Source organism: Pagrus major, chromosome 22 (assembly GCF_040436345.1).
Source record: "Pagrus major chromosome 22, Pma_NU_1.0".
NCBI classification, from domain to species: domain Eukaryota; kingdom Metazoa; phylum Chordata; class Actinopteri; order Spariformes; family Sparidae; genus Pagrus; species Pagrus major.
The window spans coordinates 23992004-24014582 of NC_133236.1; the positions used below are offsets into that span (position 1 = coordinate 23992004).

Below are 22579 nucleotides of genomic sequence, written 5' to 3' on the forward strand. Positions count from 1 at the left end.
TTGACCAGGGTTATTGTAGTTTTAGGGAAACAACTGCTAATCTTATTTTTCAATAAATATAAATATAAGTATGAAAATCAGCTGTATTATTCCCCCAGAGCAAGAGACGTCTGTACATTTGTATATTTACCTTTAGGTGGCGCGCTGTGCTTCGGCGGAAGCTGCGCCTCCATCCCTCCTCATCCATCATGGCGTCGTCCCGCCCGGCTTCAGCTCCAGCATCATGGGCGGGACCGCGGCGGGTCGGACTGCCAGCCGTTGGGCACTTCCGCCGGGCTCGGGTTTCCTCTCGACTCGGCATTTAAATTGAGCTGCAGGACATCAGCTGCTGCTACATTCAGCGCCGTGCTGTGACAGAAAAACCCACCCGTAGCGCTAGCCGAACTGGGCTGCTCTTTTATTTTTTTTTGACACGAACACGGCAGAATTATTGTCGGTGTGCGGAGGTCCGGCTCGGTTTGGTGCAGCTCGGTGCATCATTTTTGGGATTCCTCCGCTAGCTCCTGGACCAAATTGAATAGCGGTAACCGTGATGTTGTGCCTGTGAACAGCTCCCCTTTTTTAAGGCTTTTTTTTGTGTGTGTTTTTCTGGGCAGTGTTTGTTTACTGAAAGAGATTTGGTAAACAACAACAACAACAACAAAGTCATTGAATGCGGTGGTTTCTGGCCCAGCAGCACAAGTGGCCTGGAGTTGGGAGGCTCGATGGACTGGATGATGAGAGTGCATTTGAAGGGGCACGTTTACGGTAAATTCAGATAAAATACACAACAAATTTCGATTGTTTTCTGTTATAGACATTAACAGAGACAAAAAATCTGAGAATAGCTTTTTAAGCTTGGCTGAAAATAACATCAGGTCCGATCAATATTAGCATCAATAACAACAGTCACCACCCATTCAGTGCAGCAGGACAGAAACACTGACTATTATTAAATCTATATTTTCTTCCTTAGGCTGATGTGAGAGCAAATATCTTAGATTTTAAGATATTTTTGTGCATTTTATTTTTCCAAAACAGACTTTTTAGGTGATTTTAATCTATTTTTGAGAAACACAACCTGGAGAAAACTTCAGTATAGATTATTTTTCAGTGTGTATATGGCACTTATCTTTTTTTGTTTGGATTTAAAGTGGATTGTGAGGGTTTGTTTTTAATTAGGTGAGATTTTCACACGACTTTTTTGAGACAGTTTTAATCAGTCAACGACAGATTAAACATCTTTGACCAGTTACACCCACTGGAGGCTTTACTAGTCTAAAAAAATAAAAAATAAGCAAACCAGCAAAGATGTTCAGCTGGCTTGGAACCGACGACAGGAGGAAGAAGGAGCCAGAAGTCTTTCAGACGGTCAGCGATGGACTTAAGAAGCTCTACAAAACCAAACTCCTGCCGCTGGAGGAGAGCTACAAGTTCCACGAGTTCCACTCTCCGGCGCTGGAGGATGCTGACTTTGACAACAAGCCCATGGTCTTACTGGTGGGCCAGTACTCCACTGGCAAGACGAGCTTCATACGGTGAGAAATACGGCACATGCACATGAAGAGCTTCATATGTAGAGAGAGGGGGGAATGAATGAGGCAGGGGGCCACCAGAAAAGATAGGACGGGAGAGGTTGACACACCCAAACTGACTCTTGTCGTGTTCAGGCAGTGAACACAGTGCAACAGGATAGAAAACAATCACAAAACACACACATCAGTGTGAAAAGAGGAAGAATAGCTAAAAGGTCATCCATCACACACACAAAAACACCCAGAGGAGAACTTCTAGCAGCCACACCTCTGCGAGCTTTATTAAATCCAGTAAGAAAAAGTTTATATGACAGCCAACAAACTTAAATCATATATACGTTATAGATGGTTAAACTTATAAATGGATATCTTTCACATCAATCAGTGTTCATAAACCATCTTCTTGTTTTCAGCTGAGGAGGTTGGAATCAGGTCTGTAAGCCAAACACAACATTTGACTTCAGAATTAAGCAAAAAAAAAAGCAGTGTTTCCTTGTAAGATAATGTTGTATGAAGAGCAGCTTATGACCTGGAGTATATCTGTGTGTGTGTGACAGCGGGAGGCATTAGCAGTTGGGTGTTGGGCCTCTTTTGAACTGCGGGGCAGCTACTAACGACTTGTCCCTCTCACACAAACACTCACACACTCTCAGAGCATAGTAGGTAATTAGTGGGGTAAGCCTTTGAAAGCCAGAGAGAGGATGCTGTTAGTGACTTCCTGTTAGAAGACAGGACAGCGCAGACATCCCTGATCTCTACTTCTTCTTCTTCTTCTTCTTCCTCTCTCTGTCCCTGACACTCTCTCTATCTCGCTTTCTTTCTTTTTTCCACTCTTTCACTGATGACAACACCCACAAGTCAGCAGCCTGACCGCACACCGCTGACATTGTGACAGTAAGATGCAGAATGTACAAACTGCTGAGTAACCATCAGTCAGTGCTGCTGCACTGGGCTTCATATCGCAGTGTCTCAGGGCCTGAAAGTTACGATAATGATGATTATTTGCAACATATTTAGCTTGATGTGAGTTATAAGAGTGATTGAAAGCAAATTGATATCCGTCTGGCAGCTTAAAGGAAGAGAAATTGGATGTAAAGATGAGAAATGCTGGAGGAGGGAGCAGTAATCTCTCTTCTTTGGCAGCTATTCAGAGATCAGTAACGTGAGTCTGTCTTCATTTTTAGGGCTGAAATTTATAGATTTTCCACTTCTGTCACAAGTCTATGAAAGAGCCAATCACGACCAAAGTTTTCCTTCAAGGTGACAGGACTGGTACGCACACAGAAACACACAGTATAGATAGCTTACATACAGCCTGATGTACATGGTTGTGCATTTGCATCGCACAACGTTCCCACAGACATACAGACAGGAGGGATCAAACTACAAAGACATGTTTGCAGAGAGACGGCTCTACCAGGCACCGCTAGCTCCTCTGACAAGGTGTGTGTGTGTGTGTGTGTGTGTGTGTGTGTGTGTTTGTGTGTGAGGAGAAGATGTATAAGTGAACCGTGCTTACATCTGGGAGCACTTTAAAATGCATTCACATCCCGCACTTGAAATTTATGGTCCTTTTAAGCTGTAAATCTTTTTGCCTAAATGTCTTTTTCATGGGCTGCCTTCACATCGTTGGAGTTGTGAAACTCAACAGAAAAGACCCACTAATCCTCATTTGTATCACGTGTGATGTCACCGATTATCAGATGAGAAATCTGCACTTTCACACCCAAAAACATATGTGTTGTTTCTTTGGGATTTTTTTTTATTGTAGGTTCCCTCAAAAAGTTTTTCCTGTCAAAGCCGTACATACATAAAATTTAATGTTTGGTGTCCTCCTTAACCTTTCACCCCGGTCAGCTGTTTCTCATCATCAGTAAGCATCTGGCAAGCATAGCATATTTGACCATTCTTCTTGACCACACTGATAGAAGTCAACCAAATCCAAGCTGAACCTGAATCCAAGTTTTATTTTAGCCTTATTATGTGTTTATGGTAATTTGTCCCTTAAGAGCATTTAAGATTTACAGTTTACGGTTATACTGAGAAACATTTATTCAAACATACAATATGTCATTTTCGCCGAGTGTTTTCTGGGGAGGAGCCGCTTGCTCAGAGGTGGGTTCTGTTCTGATCTGGAGCAGTTCACAGACGGGAGGAGAGCTCAGATTATTTTTTAACTTTTGGGATTAAAAAGTGGATTTATCTTCACTCCTATCAACCTATCAACCTATCAACCTGACTGCAGCAGCGATGTCTGCATTTATGTCACCTTGAGCTAAATATAAACACACACACACACAATCTCCTTGTGTGCCATTGCTGGCTAACAATAGCCGAGGGCTAATGGAGTAAAGTAATCAGTCTATTGGCGGTGGATAAACACTGCATGAGCAAGGCGAATGAACACAAATGATTCTGCGGTGAAACTCGTTTTGCTGGTAGTGAACACGCCATTAAACAACCACCACTGCTGCTGAAAATCTATCTGACGTGACTCAGACACGAATGTTCACAGACGATTAATGTTTTAAAGTTTTCTCACCTTAAACTCAGTCTTGTTCACTGACTTCCCTATCCCGGAAGTAGCGGCAGGTGAGCCTAATGAAACGTTCCTTTACTTTTATTAGACTTTCTCTGGGTTTTAACATTGTTTGAAACAATTGGGATAATGCACCAACACAACACAACACAACACAACACAACATAAATAACAAAGATGCAGGTGATTTCAGTTTGCAGCATGTCAGTAAAAGAGTGTGATGCTGTTGCTTGTGGGGTTGAATACCTCGCTATTTCCCCTACAACCAGATTTTTCATCCTTTAAGTCCACTTCTGGCAAAACAAACTCCACCTCAACTCTCTTACATAAAACAAACTTAAATCAAATGTTATGCTGCTCATTTTTGGAGCTCTTTTGCTCGGCAGTCATCCTGTCTATGATGACGTAAAACTCCCCTAATCTTTGTTCCAGCAGCTTCTAATTCAAGGCAGACCTGTTTTCTGATGATTTTTTTGAACGGTGTCCTACCATCCAGACCAATTTCCTCTCAGCATAATCGCTTTGAAAAGGCCTTGCAGCACTCGTTTACAAACTAGAGACTGCGGAGGTAACACACATCTGCCCTGCTACTTACAGCTGACTGTCAAGATTCAGTCAACTCATAAGAATGATGGAACTAAGCAGATGGGGAAGTGGTTGGTAAACATTCTCTAGCTTGAATGCTTAATGCATTTACAATGCCATAATTATCCTCCAAGACAAATTCTTAAAAAAAAGTGGGACTCGTACTGACTGCTAATGTCTTATAAAGTCGAATGAATCTCTTGTAATTTCATTTTACAGTATGCTAGCTACACACCGCCCTCTACACCATTGTTCATTGTCTCAGATAGCATCATCTGTAAGGATTAACTGTATGTACGGTCGATCTATTCTTAGACAGCATGTAGCTGATGAAAAACATGTCATATCTCGGCTTGTTTTCTTTAAGGCTACGTCGCACTATCTCCCCTGCAGGTACCTGTTGGAGCAGGACTTTCCTGGGATGCGAATCGGCCCTGAACCCACCACGGATTCCTTCATCGCGGTGATGCACGGCGACACGGAAGGAGTCATCCCCGGCAACGCTTTGGTGGTAGACCCCAAGAAGCCTTTCAGAAAGCTGAACGCGTTCGGGAACGCATTCCTCAACAGGTAAAAGCGCAAAACACACACCCTGAGAGAGTGCTAGATAAAGTGCACTGATGGCAGATGCTGTCAGATGTCTATTGGGGGGGGTGTGTGTTATGAAAATACAAAGTGGTGTACCAAGGTGAAGTATGTGGATGTAGAGGGGAAAGTGTGGAGAAGAAAGAGAGGGTGAGAGTGCTGGTGAGAATCCACACCACAGCTCTACATTCCTGTGTGATTGAATTTCCCTCTGCTCACTGGTCAGGCTTTTCTCTTCTAATGGCTGGCTGTGTGAGTGTGAGGGAGAGAGAGAGAGAGACAGCCAGTCATCTTTGCAGAGTCATCCTTCTGGAAAAGGAAAAATGCCAAAAACTCTTGCTCTTGCAGTAGTGTCCTGGCTGCGAGGGCCCACCACTGCTGAAGGGAGACAGAAGAAACGCTGACTGTCAGAGGGGATTAGGGGGGTTCAGAGTGAGGACGACTGCTAACCTGTTAGTATTTATACAGCTGGAGAAGAGGGGGAGAGCTGCAGAGATGGAGGAGGGAGGGCGAGGGACGACCGGAGTGGGATGATGTTTGTTATTCAAACGTTTTACACTTCTGTCCAGTTTCTTTTAACTCTCCTCTGCTCGTGTGTGTGTGTGTGTGTGTGTGTGTTCTAGGTTTGTGTGCGCCCAGCTGCCTAACCCAGTGCTGGAAAGCATCAGTGTGATTGACACACCAGGGATTCTGTCTGGAGAGAAACAGAGAATTAGTCGAGGTAAGACACTCACATTATTATCCTCCTCTGTGTGTGTGTGTGTGTGTGTGTGTGTGTGTGTGTGTGTGTGTGTGTTCGTTCACAGGGCCCATTTAGCTGCAGCCCCCTTCATCCCACTGAACTCTGGACTACCATGTCAGCATTTCCTTTGGATGTTTGCGTGTGTGTGTGTGTGTGTGTGTGTGTGTGTGTTTATTTTAGCTTTTAGCTATCAGGAGGATTATGCTTCATTCATTTCAAAGAACAGGAAGCGGCGAGTAAAAGATGAGCTTTGAACGTGCTCTCTCACACACATGCATGCACACAGTTCCGACTTAACATTTTCTAACACTGCACTGTTCAGTACTGAACCTGGGAGTTTTACATTTGTGAGACTATGACGCACTTTCACAGAAATGGTGGCTATATTGATTAAAAACAAGATGCAAAATTCTTGGACTTCTGCAGCAGCTCTGCAGGCCACCTGCACATTTCTGACACCATTTTAGAACCCAACCTTCAGAGACATGTGATGCATCAATCATGTTCACTAAACATCTGAGGTAATTAAGACATTCTTATTTTTATTATGATCATATTGGGAGGACAGACACAGATTTCTTCTTATAAATTGATGTCTAAAAAACATACCAGATGTTTCTTACAGTAGTGCAGGTGTGCATTTATTGCAGAGAAAGGGGGAAATACAGATATTTTTTATGACTTGTAATAAATGTCCCCCATCTGTCCAATAAACTGCAGATGGAGGGCAGGAAGTGATTTATGATACATAGTGATACATGTAGTGTAACATAGGAAGCATAAAATGCAAATATAAAACAGGGTTTGCATCATGCGTTTAGTAGTCCCAAACCTCCATCTGCTCTCAGAGAGCGATGTCAGATAATGCTTGTTTGTGTGTTAACCGCATTGTCAAAGGTAACTTTGTGGTTTCTATGTAGCTAACTGTTTCCTTACCTTGTAACTTTAAAGGTGCACTATGTAGTTTTGTGAAAGACCAGAAAGGTAATATTTATCTTTCCATAACTGAATAAACAAGCTGTTCTCAGAGGGAAATAAGGTCCCCAGAACACTGTATGAAGCTAGAAAGGAGGCTACTAAGAAGGGTCACATAGTGCACCTTTTAAAGTTATTGTTTTTTCTTCTTTCCTCTGCTGGACTTTGTACCCCTGTAACTGAACAACAATACACAACATCGATAACTAACTTTCTTCCATCTTGTCCATTCTGCCTTTACCATCCATTGCATGTTTCTGTTAACTTATCCACCACTGCTTATCTGAGGTCAGCTCATGGGAATTTACTAAACTGACCATTTTTTTGTGAGAAAAACATTGAGACAGAAAGATTATACTTCTTATCTATGAAATGAGTGAACCAGCAGTGGACAGAGCCCAGCCGCAGCGTTGAACTGAATGCAGAAACCACAGTGTGAAGAGAAGTTTAGGTGTGAAAGGCTTTCTTACAGTTTGATGTGTGTCCAGCACGGCTGGCATTCCCAGAGCTGAAAGCTGGCATTGCCATACCAACCGCTAACATGAACAAAAGAGCTGGGATAATTAAAGACAACTGTAATTTAGTCTTTCCCACATTCACTCACTCCCTCTGTCGCCGTCCGTCTTTGAATTTCTTTCTTCTTCCCATCCATTCCCTGCTTTAGTTTGTTCTCTGTTGAAAGAAGTACATTTGCACAATTTCTTATGCTGAGTGACTCCCACATGGATTGTTTCTCTTTAACAAAACATTGTTGACATTTGTAATATTGACTGTCATCACAGTACACTTGGTATCAATAACACCTCAGGGTATCACGAAAAAGAAGTTGGGTAATTGGGAAATTACCTTGAAATTGAATTATTACATAGTAGGGATGCATGTATTAATGCTGGCTTCTAGTTTGTAATAGTGTTTTCATCAGTATAAAATGATTAATGGATTATTGCTCAGCCTCAAATGGGCCTGACAGCATTCAGATCAATATGAAATAAAAATCAGTCGTAAACTTGGGTTATTTAATTTGTAAGTAGAGTTATTGGCAGTCAAAACAGATTCTGATCTGGTGTCGGTTCAGTTTTCTAAGGGCGAAGTGATCATTAGAATTTTAACCTCCGTTTTTCATGATGATGTAATGATTGCATAATGATGTGATTATGTCATTTTTCCATATATATCTGGCAGTATTTCCTCTGCATCTGTTGCACAAAAAGTTGCAGAAGCACTATATAATGAAAAACAAGTGTTGACATTATGAAATGTATAAACATACTTATGAAGTTCCAAAAGCTAAATAAGAACAATGAGCATGTTCTGGTCATTGAGTTCAGCACATTACTTCATAGCAGGGTTGGGTCTGGATTAATGTTTGTCATGAGAACCTTGTTGTTGCCTTGAACACTCTGTCAGCACCAGCTGAACTTCAGATGTCGGTTTACAAGTATGATTAATTTGATTGAAACAGGCGGACATCATCTCTGCTCTACTTTGTCTTTGTTCGGTCAGACTGCCCTCTGAATGCTGTCAAACCAAATAAACAGCACAGAGAGGTGTGACCCTGCTATTGTGGGTTGGATATAAAAAAAAATACAGGCTAACATCAATCTCTACTGAGTCAGCACAGCTGTGTTGTCTCTAGGGACAGAGAGAGAGTGTGTGTGTTTGTGTGTGTGTGTGTGTGTGTGTGTGTGTGTTGTGGAGCTTTTGTTTGTGTGTTCATTTTCTTTTTTCCATTCATCTCTTATTGCATGTCATGTATATACTTTCATGTTTCATTTGTACACATGTTGTCTGTTTGTGTCTCGTTCTTTTCATTCTTTGCCATTATTATGTTTCTTTCACCCTGTTGCATTGTTTTATCAATGTCTGTATTTGTGTGTGTTTGTGTGTGTGTGTCCAGATGAGGAGTTGTCAGGCTATAGCTGCCTACATAGATGTCCTTATGGAGGTATTGTAGATAATGAAGCTGAGCATCAGCCAGCTGCAGAAAGGCTTATTAAAGTGATACTTTGAAGGATTTATGGACTGTTACATGTTCTCCATCAGACTCTTGTCACATGGTGAGGGGAAAAATATGTATTTGTCCTTGAGTTTACCTTGTTTGCAAGCCAATTGGATAATTTAATCACATTTTTCACATGGACAACTTTAGCTACAATGTCTGTTTTCCTTGTGTTAGTCCGTCCAACACTATCAGAGCTAGATATTTCAACATTTACTTTCCAGCTGCCTGTGAGGTTTATATTCCTGATTCCCAGAAGGACAAATCATAGTTTTCGGGAAGGTGGTTTAAGTGATCTTGTGGTCTTTCTTCTTTGCCACCAAATTATAAATTCCCCCTTGAGCAACACTTCTGTCCACGACCTACCCTGATTTTATTTGTGATCCCCTGACCTTTACTCTTCCACCACTGTCAGAACAAACATCATATTTTTCAATGGTAAGACTTTAAGGTTAGTAAAATCACCTCAGCTCCTCAGATAGTGGAGGTTTTAACTTGCAGTCCTTTTTTCCCCCCCCCACACCATGTGAAAAGTACTTTGTGTGAAGAATTGTCCACTAAAGCTCAAAATATCGAGTCATCTATCTCTCTTAACCCTCCACAGCTTTGGCCAAGCAGCAGCGTGTCCCCTGTTTCCTCTCAGCTGTGCTCCTACAGGACATAGCTTAAACCAGTTTCCATGTTTTACATGCTTATTGCTACAACCGCTGAACTGCGCACATCCCAGTCATTGGTTCTGAAAGATGACCTTTATAATTGCTGATAAAGGAGCTTTTGTGGCATCATTTCAACATTACTTTGCTAACACTAGAGTTTGGGAAGTTTTGTTTAACAAATAAACATAGGCATTGTAGAAGTCATTCACTATTCTATAAACTATTGGTCTACTGGGAGGAGCAGCAGGGCAGTCACAGTACAGTAGCAATAGCAGGTTGCTTCTCTGGAAGCAATGAGGGTGAATCAGTGTGAAAAATGTTTATATTGAATTTAGAGAGTGTTTTTTAACGAACGTCGCTCTTCAGAAAATCTGTTTGACCTTCACTTTTATAACAAAGCTTCTAACAATTGACAGCAAATGCCTCCTAGTTGCTATCCCATAACTTCAGCTGTAACAGGTTCACCGCCGCGTCTCTGCTGCGTCCTTCAGTTTTGGTTGGAAATCTTAGCTCACTAATCCTTCGTCCTGTCCTTTGTTCTTTGTTCTCCTCTCATATACTGTGGAATTTCTGCAGGTAAGTTTTGTCCTTGAGTAGGATAGAAAGTCGAAGGAGGCAGTGATGTAGTCCTGCTGACAGACTAAACCACTGATTTATTCATTCACGCATTCATTACTCTGTTCATTCATTTAAAAGGCCATGATTGCGTTGAACTTTTGCCTCTAAACCTGTTCATTATTGATGCCAATTTTTAAAAATAAATCGGAGCCAAACATGCTTATAAAATATCAATATTTTTGGTTTCCCCCCTCATTATTTAGTCCTAAAAAGCCTTTTAGTTGAACCCTGGCTGTACTGCCTCCATCTGTAAACAGACATTCTTTCCTCTCAGCGTGTTGTAATATGGGCGTCCTTCTTGTTGCCTCCTCTATTACTTGAAGCCATTGTAATGGTTTTTCTCATGGGAATATTGCAACATCACAGTCGAGTTTCATGGCTCAGGTCATGGATTGTAGACATGGATTGTGTTGCTCATCACCATAAAGACTTATGTTTACCACCAATTCAAATGCCTCTGTTTAATGATATTTTCACACTGGTATGGGATGGGAGCAAAGAAACAGGAAGTAAACTGATGCACAATTGACTCTCTTTTTATCCAAACCTCCCCTGTCCTTCATCTGAAATCTTAATTTCACAATATCCCCTTCTCCCCCTCCTTGTCCTCCTCTCAGGCTATGACTTTGCGGCTGTCTTGGAGTGGTTTGCAGAGAGAGTGGACAGGATCATATTACTGTTTGACGCACACAAACTGGACATCTCTGATGAGTTCTCCGAGGTGATAAAGGCCCTGAAGAACCATGAGGACAAGATCAGGTACTGTAGGGTTGCTCAGACAGAAGAGACAGGAATAGTTGATCTTTTTGTACATGCATATCAACATCGATGGATGTTTATGCAGCACTACTGTCAGCCACTCTTTCTTTAACACTAATCAACATGTTTCTCTTGTGCTGATTTATTTGTAGGGTTGTGCTGAACAAGGCTGACCAGATAGAGACCCAGCAGCTGATGAGAGTGTATGGTGCACTGATGTGGTCCCTGGGGAAAATAGTCAACACTCCTGAGGTATAGTTCAAAGTCAAAGCCTGGAGTTTGGGCTCCAAGCTTTCCAGCTGTTTGATTGGGGGGAAACTGAGATAGTCTCAGAGCAGTCGGCACAATGCTGAATAAGGATATCAATGAAAATTCAGTTTTAAAGATACCTGAACGCTGGAATCACAGCTCCCTCAGGCTTTATTGGCAAGGTTTCAGCCCCGCACTCTTTGTTCTGAGGCTTGTTGTGGATAAAATGCTCCTCTCTTCATGCCTTGATATCATCTTTATGAATTGGCGACCAGTACTGAGGAAAATTTGACTTTTAGTTTCAGGAGAGATGTTTATATTTTTCTCTTTTGTACAAGTTCTCTTGGAGTTGGTTTAAACATTATGAAATGAATACTCTGCCAAACCTCCATATTTTAGAGTCAGCTCTGTGGTGTGTAGTTTTAAAACTAAGTTTAAACTTTTATACCAATTTATTGTGGTACAGCAGTAATATTTGAGGTGGATTTATTTATTTTAGTTTGTCAAGTACTTTAAACATTTGTTTTTTTGTGTGTTGTGATTTAAATGAAGAAAGAAGAGAGAAAGAACATTTATCTGCACCTTTATTCCAGTTTACAATCATTTACATAATGTGTTAAAGTAATTAAATTAAACTGGGCACATGTAAATTATGTACTGGCACACCTAAATGCAAAAGAGAGGCGCACCAGTACAACCAGTGTAAAAAGTTAGACTGGAGCCCTGCAGGGCCACTAGATGCCACTAAATCCTACACACTGGATCTTCACATTTTCAAAAATGAAATACTGGATTGTACCTTTTTTATGTTTTTTTGTTTTTTTAACCTTGTTTAAGTCTCGCCAACAGTTGATTTCCGTCTCCTTCACCCTGACAGGTGATCCGCGTCTACATCGGTTCCTTCTGGTCCCACCCTCTGTTGATTCCAGACAACAGGAAGCTGTTTGAAGCAGAGGAGCAGGATTTATTTAAAGATATTCAGTCTTTACCCAGAAATGCAGCGCTTAGAAAACTCAACGATCTGATCAAGAGGGCAAGACTAGCCAAGGTAAGGTACAAGTGAAAGAGGGGATTCTTGGTCTGGAGGTGTTGTTAATAGTGGATGTGGATGTTAAAAGCACTGTTGTATAGCTGCAAACAACATTTCTTACCTCTATAGAAGGATTATCAATTTAGTATTCCATTAAACTATTATTATTACTGTTTAATCCCAAACATCAACTTATTTACAGTTATTTTCCAGGTGTGTGTTTCCTATTTATGCTTCCCATCACTCACTCCCCCTCCCTGCCCCGTCCAGCTGCTAACCTTGACAAAATAAACTTGTCACTGTCACAGACCCAATACAACCAGACAAATTCTCTAGGCTGCGTTCTCCTCTGAGGGAATTGTTTCCTGTTTCCTCTCTGGACAGGAAGTCAGGTATGAGCGGCGACTGTCTGCTCTAGTTCGCGGAAACAAAGAGGATGCACCCGTGCACACACTCAAACACACACCCAGATTTATCAAACTGAGAGTTGAGCGCAGTTTTCCTGTTTGATAGCTGATAGGGTGTGCGTGTGATGAGCATCAAGGACGAAAGATGGATTCAGGGAAACACTCGCACAAGTCGCCACAGCAACAAAACAAATATGGGTTTTCCCGTCCCTTTTCTGAGGAATATTAAAAACAAATGTCAACAAAGGTAATGTGAGAGATTCACTGTATGACTAATCTGGTTAAAGGAATGTTTGGTGTCCCCAGACACCGGAGTTGAAACAGTCTGTTGCTTCTCTGTTCATTTATTCAAAAATTCATATCATCTTATCATGAACGGTGAGAACTGAACAATGATAAAACACAAAGAACGTGTTAGCTTTGTTGATCCTTTATCTTAAGGTGATTTAATGAGTATATCCTTCGTTGTTTGTGAAAGAAATGTTATTTTTTGCTGCTTTTAAAGATGGTTAGCACAGATATCTGTGTGAATTTGCCTGTATGTTGTGATCCAAATATCATACATGCATTTGGGTCCCATTTAAATCGTTTTAGTAGTGATGCAGTTAAAAACATTCAATCAACAGGGGTCACTGCACGTCCAACATGTCTCCCTATTAACATACATGCATCTCAAGAGATCTAATGGGTGAACTTTTTTCTCATGAAGAGTCAACGGTTGAACTACCACAGGTCACTGTTTAAAGTTACAATCCTTCAACTTTTCATTATATAAAACCCAGTTTTTGGCACTATTTCTGGAATTTACCCTTTTCCATATATATATATATATATAGTCACCTCTCTATCTGCGGCGGGGTCCACCATTCCAGTGGTGAATTCAAAGGGCTTGCTCATGCACAAAGATTCACAGGAAATGGCCCATACATGTTCTGGACGAAATTCAGAATACCAGAGCATATGTTACATAATGACTGGAACAGCAGAACAGCCGGTCCCGGACACTCTGAAGTGGAAACATAATTGCGTTGATACAAGCAGAGCTACATCGATATATAACGACATGTAAACAGATACATGTGTCAGTTGTTTTCTTCTGTATTTCTGACAAAAGTTGCTTCTCAAAGTGCATTTTCTCCCCCTTGAGACAAAGAACAGGCCGTTTCAAAAGTAACTCTTTAACTTCCAGAGGCTGACTTGCTCTCCTATTAAATGCATCTTTCCCTCTCACAATGCAGGTCCATGCCTACATCATCAGTGCACTGAAGAAAGAGATGCCCACAGTGTTTGGGAAGGAGAACAAGAAGAAAGAACTGATTGCCAGTTTGGGAGATATTTACAAACGCATAGAGAGAGAGCATCAGATATCACCTGGAGATTTTCCTAATCTGAAGAAGATGCAGGTAGACGGGACAGAGCAAAGGAACGTAGATTCATAGATAGAGGTTTAGTTGGGTAAGACCTAAACTTGAGATGTTTTTGTTTTCTGTATTTTCTCTTCCAGGACCAACTCCAAGCCCAGGATCTCAACAAGTTCCAGCCTCTGAAACCCAAACTCCTGGAGGCAGTGGATGACATGCTGGCAAATGACATCGCTGGCTTAATGGTCCTGGTCCGCCAAGAAGAAACCCAGCGTCCCAACCCAGTTGTGAAGGGTGGCGCATTCGATGGCACTCTGGACGGCCCGTTCGGTCACGGGTATGGCGAAGGAGCTGGCGAAGGCATTGACGAAGCCGAGTGGGTCGTCGCGCGTGACAAACCTGCTTACGACGAGATTTTCTACACATTATCTCCAGTAAACGGGAAGGTGACGGGAGCCAACGCCAAGAAGGAGATGGTGAAGTCAAAACTGCCCAATACAGTGCTGGGAAAGATCTGGAAGCTGGCAGATATCGATAAGGATGGGATGCTTGATGATGAGGAGTTTGCGTTGGCCAATCACCTGATAAAAGTGAAACTGGAGGGACATGAACTGCCATCTGAACTGCCTGCACACCTGGTGCCTCCTTCCAAGAGGAAAATATCAGAGTAAATGCAAGATCACACCATTCCCTGCCCCCAAAACCTGTAAGTAGACCCCACCCTCCTCCACCCAGAGAAAAATATCCCAATCAAAATAGGAATATTCCTGTAGCATTATAGCAAAAAACACATTTCCAACTCCCACACGTACAATGTTTCCTTCCCTTCAAGAGCAAAATATTCTGTTACACTTACATAAAAATCAAGTTAAAGGTGCAATACGCAAGAATTTTAGTTTTAAACATTCAAAAAAGATGTGAATAAACAGCAGTTTTGATGTTATGTCAAAGACGCCTATGTATTGTGTTGCAGAGATATCTACTGACATTAGCATGCTAACCAGACAGCCCTAGCTGCACAGTTAACTGAGCTTACTAGCTAATGACAGCTACAGTTAGCAGCAGCCAGCGGTTCCTCCGGCGGTATGCTGTCCTCTTCTAGGTTTGGGTAATGAATTCGACAGGTGACCAATTCTTACATATTGCACCTTTAATGAATGCTTAGCGAATGTTTCAAATGCTACATTACTGCAGTTCTGAATTGACTTTTACCAGGATAGAAAAACTGGAATTTGACATGTCTGCGATAAAGTCGCTCAGTGAATTATTTTGTATTTAAGGTAGAGATATTGGGAGTTTTTAGGTAGGACAGATGTTAGAGATGTTAAGACAGATGATTAGTAAATAAAAACAAATTAAAAGTGTAGGAAAGAAACACTGGAATACAACAAAATGTGAGTCGATCCAAACTACTGGAAGAAAATGTGAGAGTGACGACAAAAATAAGAGAAGAAGAAACTTTCGTTGGAAAGATTTTGGGAGAAGGAAGACTGGAACATAAAAATGCAAATAAACAGCTTACTCCCATTAACACTTTATATATAATAGTAACTATTTTATTGACTTTAGTATTTCACACAGCTGCCAGAACATTCCTCAGTTCTTTTTCTCCTCTCTCCTGGGCTGGCACGGCTGAGTATTCTTGGCTTTTGTTTCATGGCGACACATTATAAACAGCTACAAAGACTTCCTGACAAGTGGCCTGAGAATACACACATACAAACGTGTAGAAGCACACACGCAATCACACACAGAGAAAGTGAACACAAGCCTGGTTACTGACCGGTGGAGAGGATGGAACGTGTGGCGCAGTTCACATTTTGTCACACACCTGATATTATCATAAAAAGAAAATGGCCGACATCCACTTTTTAAAATTGTGAACGTGATATGCAGATGTTGATATTTGTGTGTGTGTGTGTGTGTGTGTGTGTGTGAGGTGGAGTTTATGACATCACTTATTGTAGCACCTGGATTAACCCGCTGCGTTGACGGAGAAAAGGCTGATGATTTTTAAAATATCATTAACACGTTTGGAAATACTGTGACTCTAATATGAAACTCTATATTCGGGTATTGTTCGGACACATACTGTATGTGTGCTGACACTCTCAGTATAAATGTATTGTAAGGACTGTATTGAATGTTAAACGCGCAGACGTTCACAGTTCTGTGTGGGCACATCCTGACTATTGTATGTACGCATCTGACCACATGTATCAGTGTTATTATTTGTAACATATATGTATTACGTCCTAAGCGTTCAACTTCCACGGGCCGCTGAGTCGGGAGTATTTCAGTGGATTATTAATTGAAAACTGGTGAATCAGTTATTGTTCACCTTCTGAAAGTTATCTAATCTAACACAGCTTATTTTGTGACGATAACACAACACTAATTGACACATTTTTCAAGTGTTTCCATTTCATGTGTTTAAATTGTATACATGTAATAAATGTAATCTGTCTGATTTACTGTAGCTATATGCCAGTATGTATATATACTTCACGTCAGGACCATATTTGTGGTTGTTATAAGTGAGAGTTGTTGATGAAACTAACTAAATTTGGGTTCCCATATGATAAGAAATGTTCACTGTGTGTTAATGAGTGAGGCTGTATTCACCCAGTTTGAGCCACAGAATTGAAATATTTGCAGTTTGTTTCCCTCCTTCTCCGCGTGTCTCTGTGCTGTTACTGTGAATCTACTGTACATAGTGAGACTGTTTGCCCTCCATGAGCACAAATTGGGAAATCATCCGCCTCCATCTTGGGTGCTTTATGCATCACTGGCTCATAGTTCATAGGCGAGCCAGATCCGATCAACAGAATAAAGATGTAAAAAGGATGCCTGTTAAATGTGTGACTCTGCAAAACAAAGTCCTTCAGATTCACAAGTTGTTTTCATAATCACACGGATTGCAACATGGAGTCCTCCGTGAGTCCTGTAAATACACTAAGTGGAAACACTGGTGTTATGATATTTTTTTTGCTGTTTTGAGATGGTTATGCATTGCAAAATCTGTACTTAACTGCTTTTCTGTCATCATAAACAGTCCAAAAGTGTAATAAAAAAAGTCATTACTCAACTTTTTTTGCTCTGCTTTGTGTGTGTTGGAAGAAACTGGAAAGGTTATTGGATATAACACAGATTTTCCTTGATTCAGCTGTGAGAATAACAACCATTTAACAGTTAAATAGTAGAGTTATATTTTGAGACTTTGTGTTTTCCACTCTCCAACATATCTTTTCTGAGAAACCAAAATACTAACTCGATAATGAGGAGAGATTTGAAAAGGTCATTGTATAATTAACTATTTTAATGAAATTAGAGTACACTCCCATTGCTCGCACAAGGAGTCTGTCAGAAATGATTTTTCTAATCTGCAAGTCATGAGATTCACATTGCACAACCTTAATGTTACCAGTAATGTAGGAAGCAAAAAAAGCTAAAGTTAGATATTACTTTGGTAAAAGTGAAAGTCACCCACACAAATAGTACTTGAGTAAAACTATCAAAGGATCAGATATCCAGTGGATTCAGGATGTTTGAGAGGCAGAGAGAGGGCACTTCATCATGTTTTATCTACCATAGGGGAACTTTCACAGCGTTTTGGGGGCATCAGGCGGGTGTATCAGAATTAATTTTCAAAGCCGTAAGTGTATTTAATTATCAAAAGCTCAAGTAAAAATTATACATATACTTTCAAGTATGCATGTACAAGATGGGTCCACTGATTATTGGCCTGGCCGATAATCTGTTTCGATTTTCAGCATTTTTCTTATTACAGCCATCTGTGTTTTTTGTCCGATTGCCAATAAAATCATTAAAAAATGCACAACATTGGCTCTGATCCAGCATGTAATGTGCAAAGTAACTAGTAACTAAAGTTATCAAGGAAATGTAGCGGAGTGAAAAAAACTGCAATATTTGCCTCTACCTATACTTAAGTACAATTACCTTAAAATGATACTATAAGTGCAGTACTTGAGTAAATATACTTAGTTACATTCCATTACTGTTTATCTGTTTGATGCCTATAAGGTGTCTCAGCTCAGAGAGGAGCAAAATCCTCTGTGTCTGTAAATGAAACTTTAAAAAAAAAACAATAAAAACTGCTCAGTAGAGTTGATAGGAAATAACACACATCAACATTCTTATCAAGGGTTGAATAAATGCACTCAAGAGAGTTTATGAATTACAAACACATGTTTAACTCCAACTAATGAAAAAATGGAGGGAAGATACTATACGTTAAAGAAAAAAAATGAATTTCTTCATATTATTTCTCAAGGGGTTCTTTCTTATCTTGGATTAGGTTTAGGGAGGTTTTCTGTCCATGTTACAGTAAATCAGTGGGAGTCACTTGTGCTCTTCTTACAGCATTAATGTGTTTATGCAATGCTCCTTTAAAGTGCTCTGTTCTGTATATAAATGAGGAGCAGACATGGCAACATGACATGAGCCAAAAATGACAGGAAACATAGCATTAAATATTAGCACGGCATCCTAAACATTACCGTATTATCAAGGGACTTCCGTGTGTGTGTGTGTGTGTGTGTGTGTGTGTGTGTGTGTGTGTGTGTGGCAGGAAGTCAAAGCATCCCCTCTGACTGTGACTCAAGGACCCCTTAAGGACAGTTACAAACACACACACACACACACACACGCTCCATGCAGGGAAGAAGATGCCGCACTCTCTCCTCTCACACAGGAAGTTCTGTTCTTGTCCGCCATTTCCTGTCTGTCCCACCTTGACCCTCACACACATACATACAGACACACACTAACACACATCCTCCATACGTATATGTTAAAGTGAATGTTTTTGATGCACGTGGATCAGTCGTCCAATTCTAATCTCATTTTCATCTTATTTTTCAGAAGTTTTAATGATCGAAATAATGAGAAATAAAGCTGAAAGTGAAGCTTTTAATACCGTAATCCTTCATTTTTTCAGATTTTTCTTTTAGAGGATAATTAACAGCCATTAGAGAATGTACAGGCAACTATTGTTGGGTTGTTTGGATGGTACAGGAAATGTCCCTGGATCATAAAATGATGAAATAAACTAAAAGTAGGTAAGAAATAGGAAAAAAACAGGACAACTATTTTAAGAATAGTATTTTAGTCTTTCCTGGAAAAAGTAAAAGAAGAGAGTGAGTGGAAACACACTCGAGGGAAAGAGACAGACAGAGGGAGGAAGAAGTATTTGGAGGTGGAGACAGCTGAAATGTGTTTGTCTGGTGTTTTGGATGGTATCTTATCTATGCAGGAGGCAAAACAGTATATCGTGAACTGGCTTGTCAGTGGTAATAAATGTGGGACGTCTGTCAACAGTGATGTATGAACGTGTGTGTGTGTGAGAGCAGTGGATGCATGTGATAGATGTGTGTGTTTGTCCGGCGGAGAGGGGAAGCTGTACATCAGGATTAAACATATACAACAAGACACACGAGGCAGCTGGTATCTGAGAACACTGGGCGTGGATGATGCTCTCTCACATACACCCAAATGCACACACACACGTCACTGTCAAGGCTGTGGTAACACAAGTTTACGTTATCGTCCAACTACAGGATAGAACAGATTTTAGTCCACTTATTAGCTTTTTTTCTGAGCTTTCAACTGCATCTCACATGTCTCACATGTTGGCTCGGTTGTCAGGAGGAGAATATACTGTTCTGTACTGTTCTGCTTATTAATGTTAATTCAAAACTGATTAAATTAGTGTCATGGAGCCTTTTTGTCTTATATAATAAAATAGTATCACATATTATTAAGCTCTCATTAGTAACAGTATTATTTTTCTTGTGCTTCATTCATTGTGTTTTGTTAAATGTTGAGTTTTGTTAAATGTTGCGTTCTGTGAAATGTCTTATTTTCATGAAATGTTGTGTTTTGTGATATATTGTGTTTTGTGAAATGTTGTGTTTTGACCTTCAGGGCCACCATAAATTCTTGCCCTCTGAACCCTTGACAGTGAAGGCCTGCACATGTGTTAGTGTTAGACAGATGTTCTTCTGTCTTGAAACCAAACTTTAAAGTGATAATCTCGAAGATTTTCACTTGGAATGCCGATGGTAAGTCAGCATTATGAATAGGATGTCTGTGGCAACATTCCTCGGAAAAATCCCAAGCAGCACACAGTTAGTGACGCACTTTCCATCACCCAGCAGTGGTCTGTTTGCCAGAGATGCTACATGTAGGCGAAGCTACCGCAAATCACTCATCAACTCATTTGCGTGTGAAGCGACATGTTTTCTGCTAGCGTTGCGAGTAAACTATTACTATGGTCTCACAAACAATGAAAAGATCAATGACTACAGATGACGAAACAAGTGCAAATCCACAGACGTTGTAGCAGTCCAATTGTTTGAGACTTGCTATTTTTCTTTGTTTTGGGCGGATTTTCCAAAATCCCTCATGACTCATTGCAGGGGATTCAGATCACCTGTGCGCAGGTGGGGTAATTGAGGAGTGGAAGCAGCTTGGGGTATATCCCTCCCAGCCAATCAGGGTGTGATGACACCCTTTTTGTAAAGGCTTAAGAGAGGTGGTAAACGGCACACCGGTGGCTCTCACCCTCAGTCTGAATCTGTCCCTGATCCATTGAGAACCTCATTCCCTGTAGATTGCCAGCCAGAAACTCTGGTCTGTTTAGGCCCTTTTGGGTTTTCTTGGCTGCCCACATCTTTCTAGGGAGGAAACTTTGTTTATTTGGGAACCCCTTGAAAATCCAAGCCCCTATACACCTTCAGTTTACCATTTTATTTCCCTGGAGCTTGTTTGTTACACACAGAAGTGGCATTTGCTTATTGGTTTATTGTCCAAGTAGCAGACATTGGGCATTCCCTAGTTTTACATGTTTTTTGTTTATATTTTTATGTAGGTTGGGCTGGCCTGGAAGCAATTTACAGCCAGTACCGCCACAACGTCACACAGTTGACACTGTTTGGATCTCTGGGAAGTGAGGTCCCAAAACACACCTGCAATTATCGCTTATCGCCATAGGTGTTGCCAAAAAGAACGAAAGGGAGAACTATGTGATTGTTCATTTAAGTTAAATGTGGCTTCTCCTTAATTTGAATCTTCACCTCTCTTCTAAAACACTGCCGTCAGACCTGAGAAGGCCTGCAGACAGACGTATGCTTCTTCTGTGACAGTTATAGTCATCATCTGTTTTGTTTCGCCTGCCAGTATTGAGCTTCACCAGGAGGACACACTTACTCCTCAGATTAACCCCACTGTGCAGGCAGTGCAGCGGCAATAGGATCCCTCACCAGCTTCCCACCGTCAAACACTGCTGATTTTGTTTGACCGACCAAGGAGATCCCTCTGCCCAGGGGTAGCCGGGTGCACTGACACATCCACTTGTGACTCTCTCTGACTCACCGCTCATCGCTGCTCTGATGCGTGGGTGCTCGAGGGTGGAGTGGTCACAAGACGGCCGAGGGGTGACACCCTGCTGTTAATTGCCCGATGTCTCCATGGCGACAGAGAGTGTGAGAGCAGGACATGAAAACAAACGAAGATACAGGTGACTTGCTGGTGCTATTATTAACCACAGTCCGTTTCAATAACTCGGAATTAAGTCAGGTTAAGTGTAGTCAGACTTTCTGCCTCCGTTCTGCAAGAAAAGGTCGTTTGAGATCAGATCCCAGAACGAATGATCAAAAATAAAGACAGCAAATTTCACAATATGTTTGAACTGGTGTCAGGTCAGCTATTTCTGCCATGTTCATATCCTGTTACTTAAGTGTGTAAAATGTGTGTGTGTGTGTGTGTGTGTGTGTGTGTGTGTGTGTGTGTGTGTGTGTGTGTGTGTGTGTGTGTGTGTGTGTGTGTGTATTAAAAGTAACCCTAAGTCCTGGTGGCCATTCCTTGAACCCCTTCCTGGCTAAAACAGAGGCCATGGTTGAGGTCAGCATCCTGTGAAAGCACGCACGCACGCACGCACGCACGCACACACCCACACACGTATTCATGTTGCTTTCGCTCATTTATTTGAATGCTACAAAGTACATCCATCTCAAGCTGTTCCTTTCTCGGAGAATCTCTCGTGGCCTGACCTTTGACCTTTGAACAAGCATCATTGTTCATAAACCAGGAAACATTTCAGAAATACACCAACTTTTGACCTGAGAGTGAATTTAAGCGAACCGTTTACGCTGTTACGATGCTATTTCAGACTCTTAGGGTGGACAAATACGTTTATTGTTGTGTTAAATTAAGAATTCTTTCCCGAAGTGATGCGCAACATCTCAAAATAACGTTAGCCTTTCATAATTTATTGTCTTGATCACTTGTTTTAGTTGTTCTGAAGTCTCCTGCCTGCCTCTGGGAAAGAACACAACATCCCTGTTACACAGTACGATAAGACAACATATCACACGACTATGATCTAATATTTCCTCTAACGTATTATAGCTTCCACCTGAGGACCTTCAGGATGTTGCTGTACGAGAACGTCAGATAAAATGTCAAGCGAAGGCTTTTTTTCATCCCTTATTTTTGGTCAAAACAAGACACACCTCAGATATTCTACATTCTCACGAGG

At 41.1% G+C, this 22579-nt stretch overlaps 1 protein-coding gene across 1 annotated transcript; it reads left to right on the forward strand.

Moving 5' to 3' along the window:
• Positions 1-339: 339 nt before the first annotated feature.
• ehd3 (EH-domain containing 3) lies at positions 340-17107 on the forward strand. The gene is made up of 8 exons (XM_073492374.1): positions 340-1517; positions 5032-5208; positions 5847-5944; positions 10831-10972; positions 11125-11224; positions 12099-12269; positions 13897-14061; positions 14163-17107. The coding sequence occupies exons 1-8, from the start codon at positions 1291-1293 to the stop codon at positions 14688-14690; spliced, it is 1608 nt and encodes a 535-aa protein (XP_073348475.1). The 5' UTR covers positions 340-1290; the 3' UTR covers positions 14691-17107.
• Positions 17108-22579: the final 5472 nt, after the last annotated feature.